At 41.7% G+C, this 18322-nt stretch overlaps 1 protein-coding gene across 4 annotated transcripts in view; it reads left to right on the plus strand.

Annotated features, from left to right (window-relative positions):
• The window catches only part of AHCYL2 (adenosylhomocysteinase like 2), a 161751-nt gene that overhangs the window by 80192 nt on the left and 63237 nt on the right, over positions 1 to 18322 (plus strand). The window contains exon 1 of one of the 4 annotated variants that reach the window (XM_066262285.1): positions 14659 to 15092. The exons of 2 other annotated variants lie outside the window; for them this stretch is intronic. In XM_066262285.1, the coding sequence (XP_066118382.1) occupies positions 15036 to 15092 (57 nt within the window). In that variant the 5' untranslated portion in view covers positions 14659 to 15035. Of the gene's footprint in view, positions 1 to 14658; positions 15093 to 18322 lie in introns of those variants that run through there. One more of the 4 variants, XM_066262287.1, reaches the window with a different exon arrangement.

The raw sequence follows: 18322 nt of genomic DNA on the forward strand, positions 1-18322 counted from the left end.
TCTAACTGCCTACCGGTTCCAAGTAATAGTGATTTGTAAAGTAGGGAAGTAACTTTACTTTTTAAAATTTATAAAGCAGAGTTACAGCAAGTTAAAGCATATAATAATAATTACCAAGTACTTTATATCGGATTTTTGCTGAGTTTGGCAGAATAAATCTTTATAAAACAACTTACTATAGTTAAATCTATCTTTTTATTTATACTTTGGTTGCTCTGCTACTGCCTACCATGAAAGCTGGAATGCCCACTAGTGAGCAGTAGGGACCAGGTAGATTACCACTGTGATATACCATTTAGAAAAATGACTCTAGAGTCAATAGCACAAGAGCCTGCTCAAAAATGAGTTATGGAAAGGGCAGAAACTTCTTTCTTCAGATCCTGGAAGCTTTGTGGGGATATGAAACTATTTAAAGGGATACATTATTGAGCAAAATTGATACTGAAAAGTACTTTTAACTTATTGTTTTTATCCCTTTGTGTGTTTGAGAACGCTGGTGGTTAATGTAGCTATGTACCCTGTGGGACCTAACAAGAATTAATTATAACCAGCTATTGGAACAGACTGTTCTGAACAGAATATTATTCAATTCCCATCTATTTTAGGGGGTTATATATAAGCATGTAAAATTCTATTTTACTATTTAAAAATGATCTAATTTTTAAAAGAGCATTTATTACATATATTTAAAATATGTAAATCCTCCCTTTCTCCCTACTCATTCCTGGTCCCACAGATAATCATTGTTGACAGCTTCTTGTGTTCCAGTCCAGAATAGTGTGTTGTGTGTCTAATTTTTTTTTTTAAATAATGGATGTACACCTTTTTTTTCTTAGCAAGAGAGACAGAGACAGAGAGGGATAGATAGGGACAGACAGGCAGGAAGGGAGAGAGATGAGAAGCATCAACTCTTCATTGTAGCACCTTAGGTGTTCATTGATTGCTTTCTCGTATGTGCCTTCACTAGGAGGCTTCAGCAGAGCAAGTGACCCCTTGTTCAAGCCAGCAGCAACCTTGGGCTCAAGCCATTAACCCCGTGCTCAAGCTGGTGAGCCCGTGCTCAAGCCAGCAACCTTGGGGTTTTGTAACTGGGTTCTCTGCATCCCAATCTGACTCTTTATCCACTGTGCCACGACCTGGTCAGGCAGGTGTACACTTTTTACTTTAAAATTTTTTTTTAACTTTTTTTTATTTTGTATTTTTCTGAAGTTAGAAACGGGGAGGCAGTCAAACATTCCCGCATGCGCCCGACCGGGATCCACCTGGCATGCCCACCAGGGGGCTATGCTCTGCCCATCTGGGGCGTTGCTCTACTGCAATCAGAGCCATTCTAGCGCCTGAGGCAGAGGCCACAGAGCCATCCTCAGAGCCTGGGCAAACTTTGCTCCAATGGATCCTTGGCTGCGGGAGGGGAAGAGAGAGACAGAGAGGAAGGAGAGGGGGAGGGGTGGAGAAGCAGATGGGCGCTTCTCCTGTGTGCCCTAGCCGGGAATCGAACCCGGGACTCCCGCACGCCAGGCCGACATTCTACCACTGAGCTAACCGGCCAGGGCCTTTTTTAAACTTTTTTATTGAGAGAGAAACATGGAGTTGTTCCATTTATTTATGCATTCATTGGTTGATTCTTATATGTACCTGACTGGAGATTGAACCTGCAACCTTGGCTTGTCAGGACAATGCTCTAGTCTAACAAATTGAGCTAATTGGCCCAGGCCTTAATATTATACATTATTTTGTATTGCATTATATATAAATATATATTAACATATATATATAACTTGACAGTGTATTTAAACTACATACCTTAAACCATTTTATTTACATCCTTGCTCGATCAATTATGTAAAATACTTTCTCTTTTCATCTGACCTGGTCTTCATCTCCTTCATTTCTGGAAGTATATTGTGTGAATACAAATACCAAACACCTATGTTGTTTTCTAACCAGTTTTTTATTTCACTGCATTCACATTGGATTAAAATAGCAAAATATTTTTCTCTATTTAAAATTATTTTTTGTTTTAAAAAAGAGTGAGGAGAATAAATGAAAATTTGTCAGTATTCAGTACTCCTCTGAAGAGTGTTTTTTTAGCCCATCTCTTTCTGGCACAGCTCTATAGTTTCTCCCCACTAGAGGGCACTAGGATATTGTTTGTTTTAGGTGGGCTATTCATAGTGAATTTAGAATTAAAACTCACATTTTTCTTATTTGTCCTTCACTGTAGTATATGAATGAAGTCTTTGACTTGAGATGACTCTATTTTTGGCACATATGGATAATTGTACCTTCTGTGCTTCTGAACTTTTATCATTATCTCATTCCATGTATAACAGTTAACTTAAAATGGATGTCAGGCTATGGTAGAGAACAAAGGAGAAAATCTTCACAACACTGTTAAGGAAATAAAAGAGCAAGCTACAGAATGGAAGAAAATATTCACAATATGTATGCTAGACAAAGGACTGGTTTCTAGAAACGGAAAGAACTCTTATACCTGAATGATAAGACGCACAATCCAATTTTTAAATAGACAAATGATTTCAAGAGACTTGCCTCAGTTGATGCCATATGCATCCCAATAAACACATTAGTTGCTCAACATCGTGAGTTGTTAGGGATATGCAGATTAAAGCCATGATGAGATACAGCACACCCACTAGAATGCTAAACTGTAAAAGGTTGAAAATACCTAGTAAATGGAAAAATAAATTATGGCATATCTCTATAAAGAAACACTAGTTAGCAATAAAAGGAATGAACCACACATGGAAAAATGTAGATGAATCTAAAAAATATATGGCTAAATGATAAAAGCTAGACACAAAAGAATATATATTTTATGATTCTATTTATAGAAAGTATCTGTACTAATTTATACTCCTACCAGTAGAATATCAGCATTCCAGTTACTCCATACCCTTGCTAGTGCTTAGTATTGTTTGTCTTTTTATATTTTAGGCACCAAATAACTCATGGTTGAATGAAGCTTATCTAACACATGTACTTTCTCTATAAAGCATGTCACAGCCTTTTTTGTGCTTAGGAAAACTAGACATCACTTCAACACTATGTTTGGGGGACATTTAAAACAGTGAAATCACCAAGAAAAACAAAAATGCAAAAACCACGGCACTAAGTAGACCGTGAAAAGGACACTTGGATGAGAGTATGAGAACTTAACACAGGAAGGCAGAGCATTGCCGTTTGACCCCAGCAGGGAATATATGTGTCAAGTAGCTCAAATTTCTGCCATTCTGCACATGTTCATGAATTACCACTGAAGGGACCACAGACATTGATATTGGGATTACAAATAACTTTTAGCAAGTAGGCAAATTTGCAAATCTAGAATATAAGAATAATGGGGATCAGCCGTACTGTTGATTACTTGCTCTTAATGATTCCAAGACAAATTTGCTCAGAGTTTAGAGGTTATCAGCTAGTTCTTGCCTACAGATACTGTAAACACCTCCTGAGGCTCTTAAATCACCTGGATTTTACTTCTAAATGTAGAAATGAAAATATTTCTGTTGGATATGTATCAAAGAGCAGAACTACTAGGTTATAGAGTATGCATATGTTCAGTTAGGTAATATCAAGTAATCTTCCAAAGTACTTGTACTAATTTATACTCCTACCAGCAGCATATCAATGTGTTTCAGTTACTCCATAGCCTTGCCAGTGCTTAGTATTGTTTGTCTTTTTACATTTTAGGCACCAAATAACTCATGGCTGAATGAAGCTTATCTAAAACATATTTTCTCTATAAAGCATATCAATAGCCATTTTTGTGCTTAGGAAAACTAGACATCATATGGCACCATATATACAAGTACACTTATAGTGACAATATTTTCCATGGCCCACAAACTGAAAACAACTTCCCACAGGAGAATGTGTTCAATAAATTATAAATATTCATGCAATGCGATGCTTTCTGGCAATAAAAAATAAATGAACTCCTGCTAAATGCAACAAACTTGGATAACACTTAGAAATATATCAAGCTGGAAAAAACCAGGCACTTAAGAGTGCATCTTTTTGATATTTTTATCAGATTCGAAAACAGACAAAACTGAGCAGAGGAGGGTAGTAACTGAGAGGGGAGGCTCCCCGAGGCGTGTGATGTCTCCTTATCTGGTAAGTGGTTCTGTAGGCGTGCTGACTTTGGACATTTTATCAAATTGTAACTTTATGATTGGTGCACTTTTTCTGTAGGTAAGTTATGCTTCAATAAAAAGTTTATTTAGAAAAAATATAGCCAGAGAAGTCCACATTCTATATTTACTTAATGGCATAAGCTTCATTATTTTACCCAATATCAACCCATCCTCCTCCCCAACCCCCACTCTGTGCCAACATGGAGGGCACTGAATATAAATTCCTTCTCACTCTTATTCTGGTTGTTTTCAAGTTCAAGAAGTTTCCAAGTTTAACTGTGACCTCTCTTTGAGGACAGTTTTATTTGAGTGCAGCAAACTGAATTCTGACCTAAGTGGAGCTCTATTTGCTGTGTCGGGGAGATTGAGGGTTTAAGTCCCCACTCCACTCCCAGATTATAGAGGACTTTACGGGAGTGGAAAAGGTGGCTGACTTGGTACCTACTTTAGTGCACTGTAGTCTCTATATTGCTTAACTGTTTCCCTGAGAAACAGTGATTGGATTAGTGAATGGCAGGCACTACTTTTGTTAATAGTGATATTTTTTTTTATTTTAATGGGGTGACATTGATAAATCAGGGTACGTATGATCAGAGAAAACATCTCCAGGTTATTTTGGCATTTGATTATGTTGCATACCCATCACCCAAAGTCAAATTGTCTTCCGTCACCTTCTATCTGGTTTTCTTTGTGCCCCCCCATAGCGATATTTCTAATTATGGTTTTGTTAATTCTTATTCATACCTAAATCTCTTTTCCTTCCTTTTACCTTTCAGATGCCTACTCTATATTTTATTTAATTTGGGCTTTACTCTGAGCTAGTGTTTGTTGTTTGTTTTTTTTAGCAAGAGAGACAGAAAGGGAGAGAGATGAGAAGCATTAACTCATAGTTGCAGCACTTTAATTGTTCATTGATTGCTTTCTCATATATGCCTTAACCAGGGGGCTCCAGCTGAGCCAGTGACCCCTTGCTAAAGCCAGCGAACTTAGGCTCAAGCCAGCAACCTTGGGCTTCAAGCTAGCGACCTTTGGGCTCAGGACAGCAATCATGGGATCATATTGATGATCCCATGCTCAAGCTGGCGATCTTGTGCTCAAGCTGGCGATGTCAGGCTTTCAAACCTGGGTTCTCAGTGTCCTGGGTTGACACTACATCCACTGTGCTGCCACCAGTCAGGCTGAGCTAGCTGTTCTTTAAGGCATGTTTTCATTCAGCTCGTATCATTGGTTGTTTCTATGTATTAGAAACTTGGAGTACAGGAATAAGACACAATTTCTACCCTCAAACAGCTTGCAGTTCTAGTGTGAAAACAGACAAATGATCAATTAGAGTGTCAAAAGTGATATATGGCCTGACCAGGTGGTGGCGCAGTGGATAGAGCGTCAGACTGGGATGCGGAAGGACCCAGGTTCGAGACCTCGAGATCCCGAGGTCGCCAGCTTGAGCGCAGGCTCATCTGGCTTGAGCAAAAAGCTCACCAGCTTGGACCCAAGGTCACTGGCTCCAGCAAGGGGTTACTCGGTCTGCTGAAGGCCCGCGGTCAAGGCACATATGAGAAAGCAACCAATGAACAACTAAGAAGTCGCAACGCGCAACGAAAAACTAATGATTGATGCTTCTCATCTCTCTCTGTTCCTGTCTGTCTGTCCCTGTCTATCTCTGCCTCTGTAAAAAAAAAAAAAAAAAAAGTGATATATGCTATGATAGAGATCAGTGTGGGGGATTACTCAGTAACTCATAGAGTTGATTCTTTCTCTTTTTTTTTTTGTATTTTTCCGAAGCCAGAAACAGGGAGGCAGTGAGACTCCCGCATGCGCCCGACCAGGATCCACCCAGCACGCCCACCAGGGGGCGACGCTCTGCCGCAATCAGAGCCACTATAGCGCCTGAGGCAGAGGCCATAGAGCCATCCTCAGCACCCGGGCAAATTTTGCTCCAATGGAGCCTTGGCTGCGGGAGGGGAAGGGGAAGAGAGAGACAGAGAGGAAGGAGAGGGGGAGGGATGGAGAAGCAGATGGGCGCTTCTCCTGTGTGCCCTGGCCAGGAATCGAACCCGGGACTCCTGCACGCCAGGCTGATGCTCTACCACTGAGCCAAACGGCCAGGGCCTAGAGTTGATTCTTAACCTAGACCAGGAGCTGGAAATGTGTGCTGAAGGACATTACAGCTAAGGTAAATTTTGAGTGTGTGTGTCAGAATAAGAATGTGTGTGTGGGGGGGATGTTCAAAGGTGGAGGCCTAGGATATATGCAGAGGCTAAGTCATGAAGGGTCATGCTAAGGAGTTTGGATTTTATTTTGAAGACAGTAGGGAGCTACTGAGGCATTATGAGCAAGGAAGTGATGTGATCAGATTTGAAAATGATTGTGCTAGTCATAATCACATAAAAGTAAGTTAATTTAATGAACTGAAGTAGGCTTTTACAGGGATGGAATTATCTAGGTTCTTGTCAAAGTGTAGACCCAGCAGCATTGGCATCTTCTTGGTACCTCTTCCAGGCTTATTAAATCAAAATCAGTGTTTTAAAAAGATCTACAAACAATTTTTAGTCGCATTCAAGTTTAAGAAGTACTGATTTAGATGGATTTAGATGGATATGATGATGGTTAGGCTTTAGACACCTGGTATGAAGAAGGAAGGACAGATTGCGAGAGTTACTATGGAATTCTTCTACACTGCTCTCCACCCCTCCCCCTCTCTTTCCTCTCTGTCTCTCTCTTCCCCTCCCACAGCGAGGCTCCATTGGAGCAAAGATGGCCCGGGCGCTGGGGATGGCTCCTTGGCCTCTGCCCCAGGCGCTAGAGTGGCTCTGGTCGTTGCAGAGCGACGCCCCGGAGGGGCAGAGCATCACCCCCTGGTGGACAGAGCTTCGGCCCCTGGTGGGTGTGCTAGGTGGATCCCGGTCGGGCGCATGCGGGAGTCTGTCTGACTGTCTCTCCCCGTTTCTAGCTTCAGAAAAAAAAAAAAAAAAGATAAGATTTCATAAATTTGCCTCAAACTTATCTTGGGAAAAATATGTGTATTGCTGTACATGAAAAAAGACTGGCCATGAGTTAACAATTATTGATACTTAGTGATGGGCATATAGGGGGTTATGTCTTTAGTTTTGTGATTATTTGAGATTTTTCATTAAAAAATTGCCTGACCTGTGGTGGCGCAGTGGATAAAGCGTCGACCTGGAAATGCTGAGTTCGCCGGTTTGAAACCCTGGGCTTGCCTGGTCAAGGCACATATGGGAGTTGATACTTCCAGCTCCTCTCCCCTTCTCTCTCTCTCTCCCTCCCTCTCTCTTTCCTCTCTAAAAATGAATAAATAAAATAAAATTTAAAAAAAATCTCAAAAAATTGAAAGCAAAACAAAATAAAAAGGCAAGTATTAATTTAAAAAAAAAGAAAACATGACTGAAAGAACAGCTAACTTAGAGTAAAGCCCAAAATAACTTTTTTGCTTTTTACTTTTATTTAAATTGTTTTCTCAATTAAGAGTTTACATTCGGTATTATTTTGTATTAGTTTCAAGTATACAGCATAGTAGTTAAAGACAATCATACTTTACAAAGTGTTCCCCTGAAGGGGTAGATAATTCTTAGTTGCCTCTTTACAGATGAGAAAACTGAGGTACAGGATAAGTACAATAATTTGCCTAAGGTGATTCAAGATTCAAACTAGACAGTCTGGTATGGGAAAAAATAGTTTCCTGGCACTATGTTAAGTGCTTTCTCTGTATTTATATGTATTATTTAATCTTTTTAACATCAATGTGAAGAAAGTATTACCTTGTTTTACAGATAAAGACACAAAGGCTAAAAAGTTATATACCTTATTTAAAGATATACAACTAAATAAATAAATAAACAGATACACAGCTAGTGAGTGATGGAGCATTTAAAACCCCCTCCTGTAAACCCAAGGCTATCCACTGTAAAGCCTGTAGTCTTTAGCAGTAGTGATGGTGCATAGGGGAAGTCTAAAATACCTGTGGGATATGAGACTTAAGATCACTGAGGAACGGACAGGTTGGATGCTTAACATTTAGGTTGTGGGGTAGGGTGAAGACTTAACAATTCCTATTGCACTGGTAGCTTTGGCTTTTCAACTTTGAAGGGGCCAGGGAGAGTTGAGGCCTAGCAATTCCAGCCAGCCTCATAATTGACCAGGTAGAACTTTGAACTCAGGTGGTTAGGAACCTTAGCCTCTACCATAAGCTATAACTTAGGTGACTAAGGAATAGTTATTGCTTTTTCTTATGGCCTCAGAGAAACCAAATGGATTGGAAATACTGAATGTTCCTTCAAGTTCTGACCCTCCCTAGTCCACTCTTACCCACTTCCCTTCATTTTATAATAAGGAAACTGAAGGAGAGGGCACTTAGGTGATGCCAAAGTCTAATAAAACCATTAGCAACAAGCCAGGAATAGAGGACAGGGTCACATTCTCTTATGTTCTTTGCCTTGTGCCTTATGACTCTGTAGGTTGAAGATTTATCGCTTTTTAAAACTGTTCTGCCATTATACTTACTTTTTATCACTGCCTAGTTCTTTTTGACTTTGACCCGTGGAAATATTAACTTCTCATCCTTTCCCCTCCAGCTCCAAGCATACACTCTCTGGCAAGTCTGGCTTGCCTTCATTAATGATGAGACTGCTGGTAGGAACACAACAGTCACAGTTGTTCTTCTTGGAGTGAAAATGTGATTCTTTTGAGCTGTACACACATTGGTCAATTTTTGTAAAGCAGAAGACAGCAGGAGTGGATGCAATTTGTGTAGTTGCCAACTCCTCACCAAAATGTTAAGGATGATTATTACAGACAGTCATGTGCGGTGCTGTCACTCCTGCCCTTGTGCCTTCTAAGACACATTATAGTAGAATGAATTTAGATTGGAAACGAGATTATAACTAGCGCTACACCTGTACCTTATGCCTTATACAGTCCCGCTTAGGTAATGGACCGTTAGTTCTAAAATAGTTCTGTTTTCGCTTTTGTTTCAGAAGGGTGAAAACTGTGCACAGCATGGTGGCGAAGAGCTGCCTTTTCACTGTCACAGAAAGGTGTAGTGAGGCTGCCGTTTCCAAATGAAGTCCATCTCAGTCAAAACCTATGCTAAGGCCCTGGCCAGTTGGCTCAGTGGTAGAGCGTCAGCCTGGTGTGCGGGAGTCCCGGGTTCGATTCCTGGCCAGGGCACACAGGAGAAACGCCCATCTGTTTCTTCACCCCCCCCCTCCTTCCTCTCTGTCTCTGTCTTCCTCCCGCAGCTGAGGCTCCATTGGAGCAAAGTTGGCCCGAGCGCTGAGGATGGCTCCATGGCCTCTGCCTCAGGCGCTAGAATGGCTCTGGTTGCAGCAGAGCGACGCCCCAGATGGGCAGAGCATCGCCCCCTGGTGGGCATGCCGGGTGGATCCCAATCGGGCGCATGCGGGAGTCTGTCTGACTGCCTCCCTGTTTCCAACTTCAGAAAAATACAAAAAAAAAAAAAAGAAATAAAAACCTACGCTAAAAACAAAAAGTATGTCACAACTAAGATGACATTTAGTTTGCCAAAGTGATATATTTTACTTGTGCTTATTCTTTTACTTCCAATCCTTGTTTCTTTAAAGTCATTTTTCTTCCATGTTTTAATACTACCGTGAGGACAGTCATCTTCCACTTACTTAATAAATGGTTATGTAGAAAACATTAATAGGAGCACAAATAATCTGGTAATTTGCTGATCACTAAATATTTTAAGGGTAGGGTTTCATTGTAGCAGCAAAATAGTCTCTTGCCCTCAATTTGTTCCTAAAAGCTTCATTATAATGTAGATCAGATGGATTATAATTGATGCAGATCAAGCAATGAAAACTGGATTATATATTCCTGCAGAGATAATTAAGGATTAAAACCCTAGTAAGGACTCGCCACAAATAAGTTATAGCTGTGGTTATATGTTATATAAGTTATATTATTGAATATAACTATAATCTGTATATATAAAATAATGTTCCAAAGCCTATAAAATGGACATAAATACATTAAACATAGTAATTATGTAAGTTACCCCCAGAATGCTATAAGGAATACATGTAACATAGAATTTTTGACACTTTTCTTAAGTCTTTACTATATGCCAGGCATGTAGGCAAATCAAAGCTGGCTAAGCCCCAGAAGAGCCTTGCGTCTAACCAGGGGTGACACCTGTACACAGCAAAGATGATATGAGGAAGGGTGAAAATAGTAGTATGACCAAAGAACAAGATTAGAGGAAAGAGGTGTGTGTGTGTGTGTGTGTGTGTGTGTGTGTGTGTGTGTCAGAGACAAAGAGACAGAGTGAGGGACAGAGGGACAGACAGACAGGAAGGGAGAGAGATGAGAAGCATCAATTCTTTGTTGTGGCTCCTTAGTCTCCTTAGTTCACTGATTACTTATATGTCCCTTGACCAGGGGGCTGCAGCCAGCAGAGTGAATGACCCCTTGCTCAAGCCAGCAACCTTGGGCTTCAAGCCAGCGACCATGGGGTCATGTCTATGATCCCACGCTCAAGCCAGCGACCCTGTGCTCAAGCTGGTGAACCCGTGCTCTAGCCAGCAACCTTGGGGTTTCGAACCTGGGTCTTCTGCGTCCCAGTCCACTCTATCCACTGCTCCACCTCCTGGCAGTCCAACACTCTATCCACTGCTCCACCTCCTGGTCAGGCAAAAGGTAGATGCTTTTAGGTTAGATTCCATGTCAGAAGTATCATTTGAGCTGAACCTCGAAGAATTTGAATAAAGGTGATGAAAGTGAAGACAGAATGAATGCATTTCAATTTGAGAAAATGGCCTGAGCAAAGGGCCAATATTGGGATGGGAAAGGCCACACAGCAGAATAATGACACAAGAGCTCCCATTTATTAAGTACTTGGTGTATGTACACTTTGAAAATCCTTTCATCAGTCCTGTGAGGTGGCTGTGATTATTTCCACTGTACAGATGAGGAAATAGAAGGGATAGAAACGTTAAGTGGCAGAGCCGGGATTCCAACCCAGGTCTGTTTTATTCCAAAACCAGTGCTCTTTGCTGCCGTGCTGTGCAGTCTTCACTTTCAGGAAGTGGCGAGTAATGCCACTAACCTGGGGATAGCCTCTGTAAGGATGGGCAGTGGATGATCCTCCTGGAATGGATTTACAGGGTGTTTTTAGGAGAGGAGGCAGTGAAAATGGACGGGGAGGGATAGTTGAGAGGCTTTGTGGGAGGAAGGCTCAAAAATAATTGGCAATGGATTGTTCTGGGGTCTAGGGACAAGGGTGAAATCAAAGACAACAGGTTTTATATCTGGTTGATTGAGGGAACAAAGGTAGAAAAGTGAAGAAAAGAAGCTTGTTTGTAGGGTGAAGGGAGAGGAAAGATGGAGCAATCATTTTGGATTTAGGTTGCGTGTAAAACAAAGATGAAAGATAAGGGCGGCCCTGGCCGGTTGGCTCAGTGGTAGAGCGTCGGCCTAGCGTGCGGAGGACCCGGGTTCGATTCCCGGCCAGGGCACACAGGAGAAGCGCCCATTTGCTTCTCCACCCCTCCGCCGCGCTTTCCTCTCTGTCTCTCTCTTCCCCTCCCGCAGCCAAGGCTCCATTGGAGCAAAGATGGCCCGGGCGCTGGGGATGGCTCTGTGGCCTCTGCCTCAGGCGCTAGAGTGGCTCTGGTCGCAACATGGCGACGCCCAGGATGGGCAGAGCATCGCCCCCTGGGGGGCAGAGCATCGCCCCATGGTGGGCGTGCCGGGTGGGTCCCGGTCGGGCGCATGCGGGAGTCTGTCTGACTGTCTCTCCCTGTTTCCAGCTTCAGAAAAATGCAAAAAAAAAAAAAAAAAAAAAAAAAAAAAAAAAAAAAAAGATAAGGGCAGTTTAGACTGCAGATTTAACTTCTCATTTTATGAAGTTTGGGTTAAAAGGAAGAACAGAGGACGAACAATAAATGGAGGTTGCTGAGAGGTAAGGCTTCATCAAAATTGACACCCTGCGTGACCAGGCTGTGGCACAGTGGATAGAGCGTTGGACTGGGATGCAGAGGACCCAGGTTCGAGACCCCCGAGGTCTCCAGCACGGGCTCATCTGGTTTGAGCAAAAATCCCACCAGCTTGAACCCAAGGGTACTGGCTCCAGCAAGGGGTCACTCAGTCTGCTGAAGGCCCGCGGTCAGGGCACATATGAGAAAGCAATCAATGAACAACTAAGGTGTTGCAATGCGTAACGAAAAACTAATGATTGATGCTTCTCATCTCTCTCCATTCCTGTCTGTCTGTTCCTATCTATCCTTCTCTCTAACTCACTGTCTCTGTAAAAAATAAATAAATAAATAAAATTTAAAAAATAATTAATTAAAAGAAAATTTGACACCCTGACATCAGAGGGGCCTTATCACTCTGGCATTTCACCAACTTTCTGTGCCTTTTTAAGAAAATTATTGATTTAGAGAGAGGGAAACATGGATTTATTGTTCCACTTATTTATGCATTCATTGATTGATTTTTGTATGTGCCTTGACCAGGGGTTGACCCTGCAACCTTGGTGTATCAGGATGACTATAACCAACTGAGCAATCTGGCCAGGCCCAACTTTCTGTATCTTATCACTCAAATTGCTTCACTCCTTAGCTTCCTTGTGACCACTTCTTTTACTTCTAATTCCCCTGTTCTCTATTATTACTGCCTCTGCTCTTCACCTGCCCTGTGATCTCTAATCCTTTGACACCTTTGCATTCACCTGACCCAACAACCCCTCCTGTTTTCACTTGCCTTTCTTTCTTGTCTAGACTTCAGATCAGTCATTTGAATTCTGCTCTGGCATTTTATAATATTAATACTTCTTCCCCTAAACATTACCTTCCTCTCCTCTCTACATCCAAATGACCATCCTCAACCAGTGGAGGCCCTTACAATGCAATGAACCTGCAATCCTAATTATAATATTATGACAATCAGCTTCAGAGAAGTTGATCCTCTGCATTGGGAATTAACACTATAAAGAATCCCTGATTCTGCCTGACCAGGCGGTGGTGCAGTGGATAGAGCGTCGGACTGGGATGCAGAGGACCCAGGTTTGAGACCCCTGAGGTCCCCAGCTTGAGCGCGGGCTCATCTAGTTTGAACAAAGCTCACCAGCTTGAGCCCAAGGTCACTGGCTCAAGCAAGGGATTACTCGGTCTGCTAAAGACCCATGGTCAAGGCACATATGAGAAAGCAATCAATGAACAACTAAAGTGCCATAATGAAAAACTGATGATTGATGCTTCTCATCTCTCTCCGTTCCTGTCTGTCTGTCCCTATCTATCCCTCTCTCTCTGACTCTCTCTCTGTCCCTGTAAAAAAAAAAAAAATTTTTTTTTAAGAATCCCTGATTCTTTTTTTTTTCAATTGATTTTTAGAGAGAATGAAGGGAGAGAGGGGGAGAGAGACAGAAACAGAGATATCAGTCTGTTCCTGCATGTTTTCAGGGATCAAACTCACAACCTTTGCGTCTTGGGATGGCACTCTAACCAACCGAACTATCCGGCCAGGGCAGAGTCCCTGATTCTTGAAGGGGACCAAAGCAGGCGTATCTTTTTTTTTTTTTTTTTTAATTTATTTTATTTTAGAGAGAGTGAGGGAGAAAGACAGACAGAAGCATCGATCTATTCCTATATGTGCTCTGCCCAGGGATTGAACCCCCAGCCTTGGCTTAGCAGGATGTCGCTCTAACCAACCAAGCTATCTGGCCAGGGCCAAAGTAGGCATATCTTGTTGGGCTTCTTTTGTGCCTGAAATCGATAGTACTTTTTTTACTAAAATGAACTAAGAAGGTAAAAGAAGTTAGGTCACCTTGTTTATAGTTTTGTCTTATTTACAGACTTCTGAAGAATGCAGAGAGGAGGGAGCTGGTGTGGGGATATAATGGGGAAACTGCTTTTGAGGTCCCTTAAGGTTACAGTGTATACAGTGACTGTTGGCATCCTGTTTCTTCCTGAAACCAGACCTGGGACTAGAAACCAGCATTGGAGAGGGACTTTGAGGCAGCTCTGGTCAACCCGAAACCCTGGCTCCCTCTAGCCCTACACTGTGGCAGCTCCTGGCTAGCCCTAGGGAAGCAGCTAATTTATAATTGGCACCTATGTTTTTGCAGCTGAAGGCCTAGACCTTCGTGTACATAGCACAGGAAGCCAGCAGAGGGAGCGGTAGTCCCAGAACTTTCTTAGAGCTTCTAAGAAGTTCTGATCTCTCTGCAAGAGATCTTCCCTGACTCCATCCAAATCTCCTGTGCAATAAGAATTTAACTTGAGAGATGCCTGAGTTTGGTGCCAGACCCCTGGTGCAAGCAGATAGGGCTGCTGCATAGCTGTTTAAACTTGAAAGCCATAAGGAACTCTTGATGTCGAGGAAACGCCTGTTTACTGTACTGAGCTAGCAACTCTTGAGAAATGGGAGTGCCTTCTTGACCTCGATCCTTATTGATTTTGGTATCAGCACCTCCAGTGACGTGTCCTCAGGGGCGGGAGAAAATTAACAAGTGCCTTAGGTACTGGGAAAGGGAGGAAGCCTGACTGCTGCTGCAAAGTCCCAACTGGGGAGGTGGAGGTAGTGGTTGGGTAGTGTTAAACAGTGAGTGCCCTGTAGGAAGTTCAGTGCCTGGGTGCAGGACCTCGCGTCCGATTTTGAATCAGAAGCAGTAGCTTTGAAGTTAGCCAGTCAGGGACTTGTTAGGCAGATGATGAATGACCTTGCTTTGAATAGGAAGTCTCTGTGAAAGGGCATGCAGCTTCTGTCAGAGCTAGCCATGGTGAACTTCTGAATCACTAGGTTTGGTTCCGCTTTGGGGCACTCAGAAAACCCTGGCATTTCCAAGCAGCTTTCCCTTTTGCTTCAGGACATATATTCCCCAAAGCCTGCGCTATGGAGAAGTGTGACGGTAATGAGGGCACCTCAGCTTTTCACATGCCCGAGTGGATGGTGAGTTCTTCAGTCGCTTTGCTTTTTCCTTCTGTTTCTTGATAATGAGGCCACCACCTCTGACAGATGACAGGGATCACCTGTGAAAAATTCTTGCCGAGACCCAGTAGGGAAAAAGTTATTTCTCTAATTTCTGATTAGTTTCTATGTCTTAGGTCACCGCTCTTTCTTAAGTACAAGTAAAGCTGGGAAGGTCTGAGAGCTGCCAGGCCAGTGCCATCTCCTCGCCTGGCTGTGCTGGGCTGGAGTCCCTGCTGCTGCTATTGTGCTGTGTGGGTTGTGTTGTCCTATGACTGCTTTGCGTTCTCTTTGCAAGCTGATGCTTTGTTTCTCATGTGGATCAAAATAAAAATACAGGTATACCTCGCTTTATTGTGCTTCACACAATGTGTTCATTTTTTACAAACTGAAGGCAAGACTCTCCACCAGCAATAAGGACTCACCTTATTGCAATACTTGCTTCACTGCAATGGTCTAGGCCAGTGATTTTCAACCTTTTTCATCTCATGGCTGACAGAAACTAAATTTTTTACCAATATGACAAAATAAAGAGGTATAATTTTTATTTATTCACACCGGACCACTCTTGTTGTGTTGGCTACTGTCAGTCTAAGGGAAGAGAGGTCAGTGCCCTGACTAAATAGTCAGGAATTGCATGTTTTAAAAATTCTTGCAGGACACTGGTTGAAAATCGCTGGTCTAGACTGAACCCACAATATCTTTGAAGTATACTGTAGTGAGGGAGTGAGGGGGACCTCAACTTATAGAAATGGTGCTCTCAAGTTTCTGAAAAGATTTAAGACATTTCTCTCCTACCTTCACACTCTTTCCCCTCCAGTCAAAACATTTCCCCAAATATTTTTATATGTATGTTTCTAAAAGACAGAAACTATAGCTCCTTTTATACTATTCCTCAAAATATTGTATTTATCTGATAAATGTTTTAATATAATGATAATAAGGACTTATTTGCTGATAAGAACTTTCACATAAAGCCTACTATTTTAGATCTAATGTCAAATTTTGATTTAAAAACAGCAACCATTCTATGTTCCTAACTGTGGTTTTTTTCTAGGTTTAGCCTAATTTCTTATAGTTACACCTGTTTGTGTTTTATACATATATTTCCTTATGGAAAACTGGTTAGACTATATACTGTATATTCCAAGTTCTTTTCAGTGTTTATGGAATAATGGGCTTAAAGAAATAACCCTCAGTAACAAAACTGAATACATATTTTGTCTAACAAAGGCCCAGCTGAGGAGCCCACATTTCAATTCTCATTGTTACAACTATTGTTTATTATTTTTGTTGGGTTATTGCTGTTATTCTTAATGTTTCAGAACCTTGTGCTCAGTTTTAAACATTTGATAGAAGTCTACCCATCCACAGGCTTATTTCAAATAATGTAGTGTTTTAGAATTAATGGAATTCTAAATGGAATTAATGGAAAGGAGTCATAATAATTCTAGTTGGGTTTTTGTTTTTGAATCTTTAGCCACTCACTAATAACAAGACGGGGGAGCAAGAAATCTGGTTTTCTTAGGGGGAGGGGTGACCATATTAAGGCACTAAACTTTGACACTTCTAAAGGAATATCACAGAAGAATCCCATGGGGCATTAGTATGTCAGCTTCAGCTCAGAACCAATGTAAGTTTCATAGTAAATCCTAATCTCTTAGCAGTCCTCACTGTCTTACCTGCTGAGCATATCCAAGAGGAACTTCTGATGAACTTTTACCTATTTACCTTCTTTTTATTGACCTGAACAAGGAAATTGTCCTAAAGGAGTTAACGTTACTGTTGCTCTCGCAATATGACTTCAGACTTTCCAGCTTTTAGAAAACAGTCTCTAAAGCACAAGTCTGCTGTGTTTTTATTAAGGCATCTCTCTTATTTGGAGATTTCTTGGCCCTTCTCTCTCAAAAACTAGGAAAATACCTTTGATCAATGGATTGTTTTTAAACAATAATGAAAAAGAATATAGGGAAGGGCTTATCTTCAATAATTCAGTTTTTTTACCCACTGTATTGCTTTGCCAAAGGACCTAACCTCTGGAGGCTCTTTCAGATACCGCTTCGGTCATTAGTTTCTGAGCCAGTCTGGAAATGCTGCATTAAGCTGCCACCAGTGTCCACTTAGCCAGCAAAGTGAACCCCTGAGTACCCTCTGGTGTGTTGCCTAGAGATCTCTAGACCTTGGCTGTGAAATGTTAGAGTGTCTTTGACTCCCCAAGAGAAAACCTTGGCGCCAGCTCCCTTGTTGGGCAGAAATTTCAGTTTTAAGAGTTTTAACAAATGTCTGACTCATGTTCCAGTTTATATACCTATATTAATGTAATGAAACTTCCATTGAGACTATCCTAGCCTCCAAAAGAAATACAACAAGACTCTCAAACCTTTTTTCAGGAGTAAAATTTAGCAGAGAAATGCATTATTTAACACCTCCCTTTTTGTAAATGTTAGCGTAAGAAAGGGACTTGCATACCCCTGGAAGAATAGGATGTAGCCCACACAGCACCCACCAGTACTCACATATCTGGTTCCCAGCAGGGAAATGAGCCAGGAGGAAGTTTGAAGAAACCCAGTCTCGAGAATTGACAAGGTAGACCAGTCACTGGAAAACTTCTGATGCAGCCTCTGCTCCTTGGCTGTTTTTATGTGAAGGATTTTCTTAGGCTTGTTCAGGAAGTTCTACTGCTCAGAGATCGGGGAACTCATCCCTTTAAAGATTGTTCTTACTTTCTAAAAACTCTCTAGTCCCTGTCAGTAGGTGAAATACCTCCTCTTACACTGCATGGAGATCAGTCCCCTTTTTTTTAGGTTTCTGCATTTTAATATTTCCTCCTCCCACCCAGGCTCCCCGTAGTACTTGGTACTTTTCCATAGAAAATCTGATTGACTTTCTTGAGTACTCAGCCAGCTGGTTACCCAATTTTCTTTTGGCTAGAAATAATCCCTGTGATAGGTGGAGGATTTGTATTAGCAGCTCATTTGATTTGGAAGGGAGAGATATCTCTAAGAATGCTTAAACCATATCTACTTGGAAGTGAGACAGACACCTTCATGGTAAATGGTAGTGGAGATAGCTTGGCTATAACTCTGGGTCAGGATTAACTTTCAAAGAAGAGACCCTGTGGGTCAAATAAGTTTGCAAATATGATATATATAATATGTTTGCTCGCTTATATAAATAGTTTGTATTGGGTGTGGGAGACAGGCTGTAAGCCA

The sequence above is a fragment of the Saccopteryx bilineata genome, chromosome 2, assembly GCF_036850765.1.
Source record: "Saccopteryx bilineata isolate mSacBil1 chromosome 2, mSacBil1_pri_phased_curated, whole genome shotgun sequence".
NCBI lineage: Eukaryota > Metazoa > Chordata > Mammalia > Chiroptera > Emballonuridae > Saccopteryx > Saccopteryx bilineata.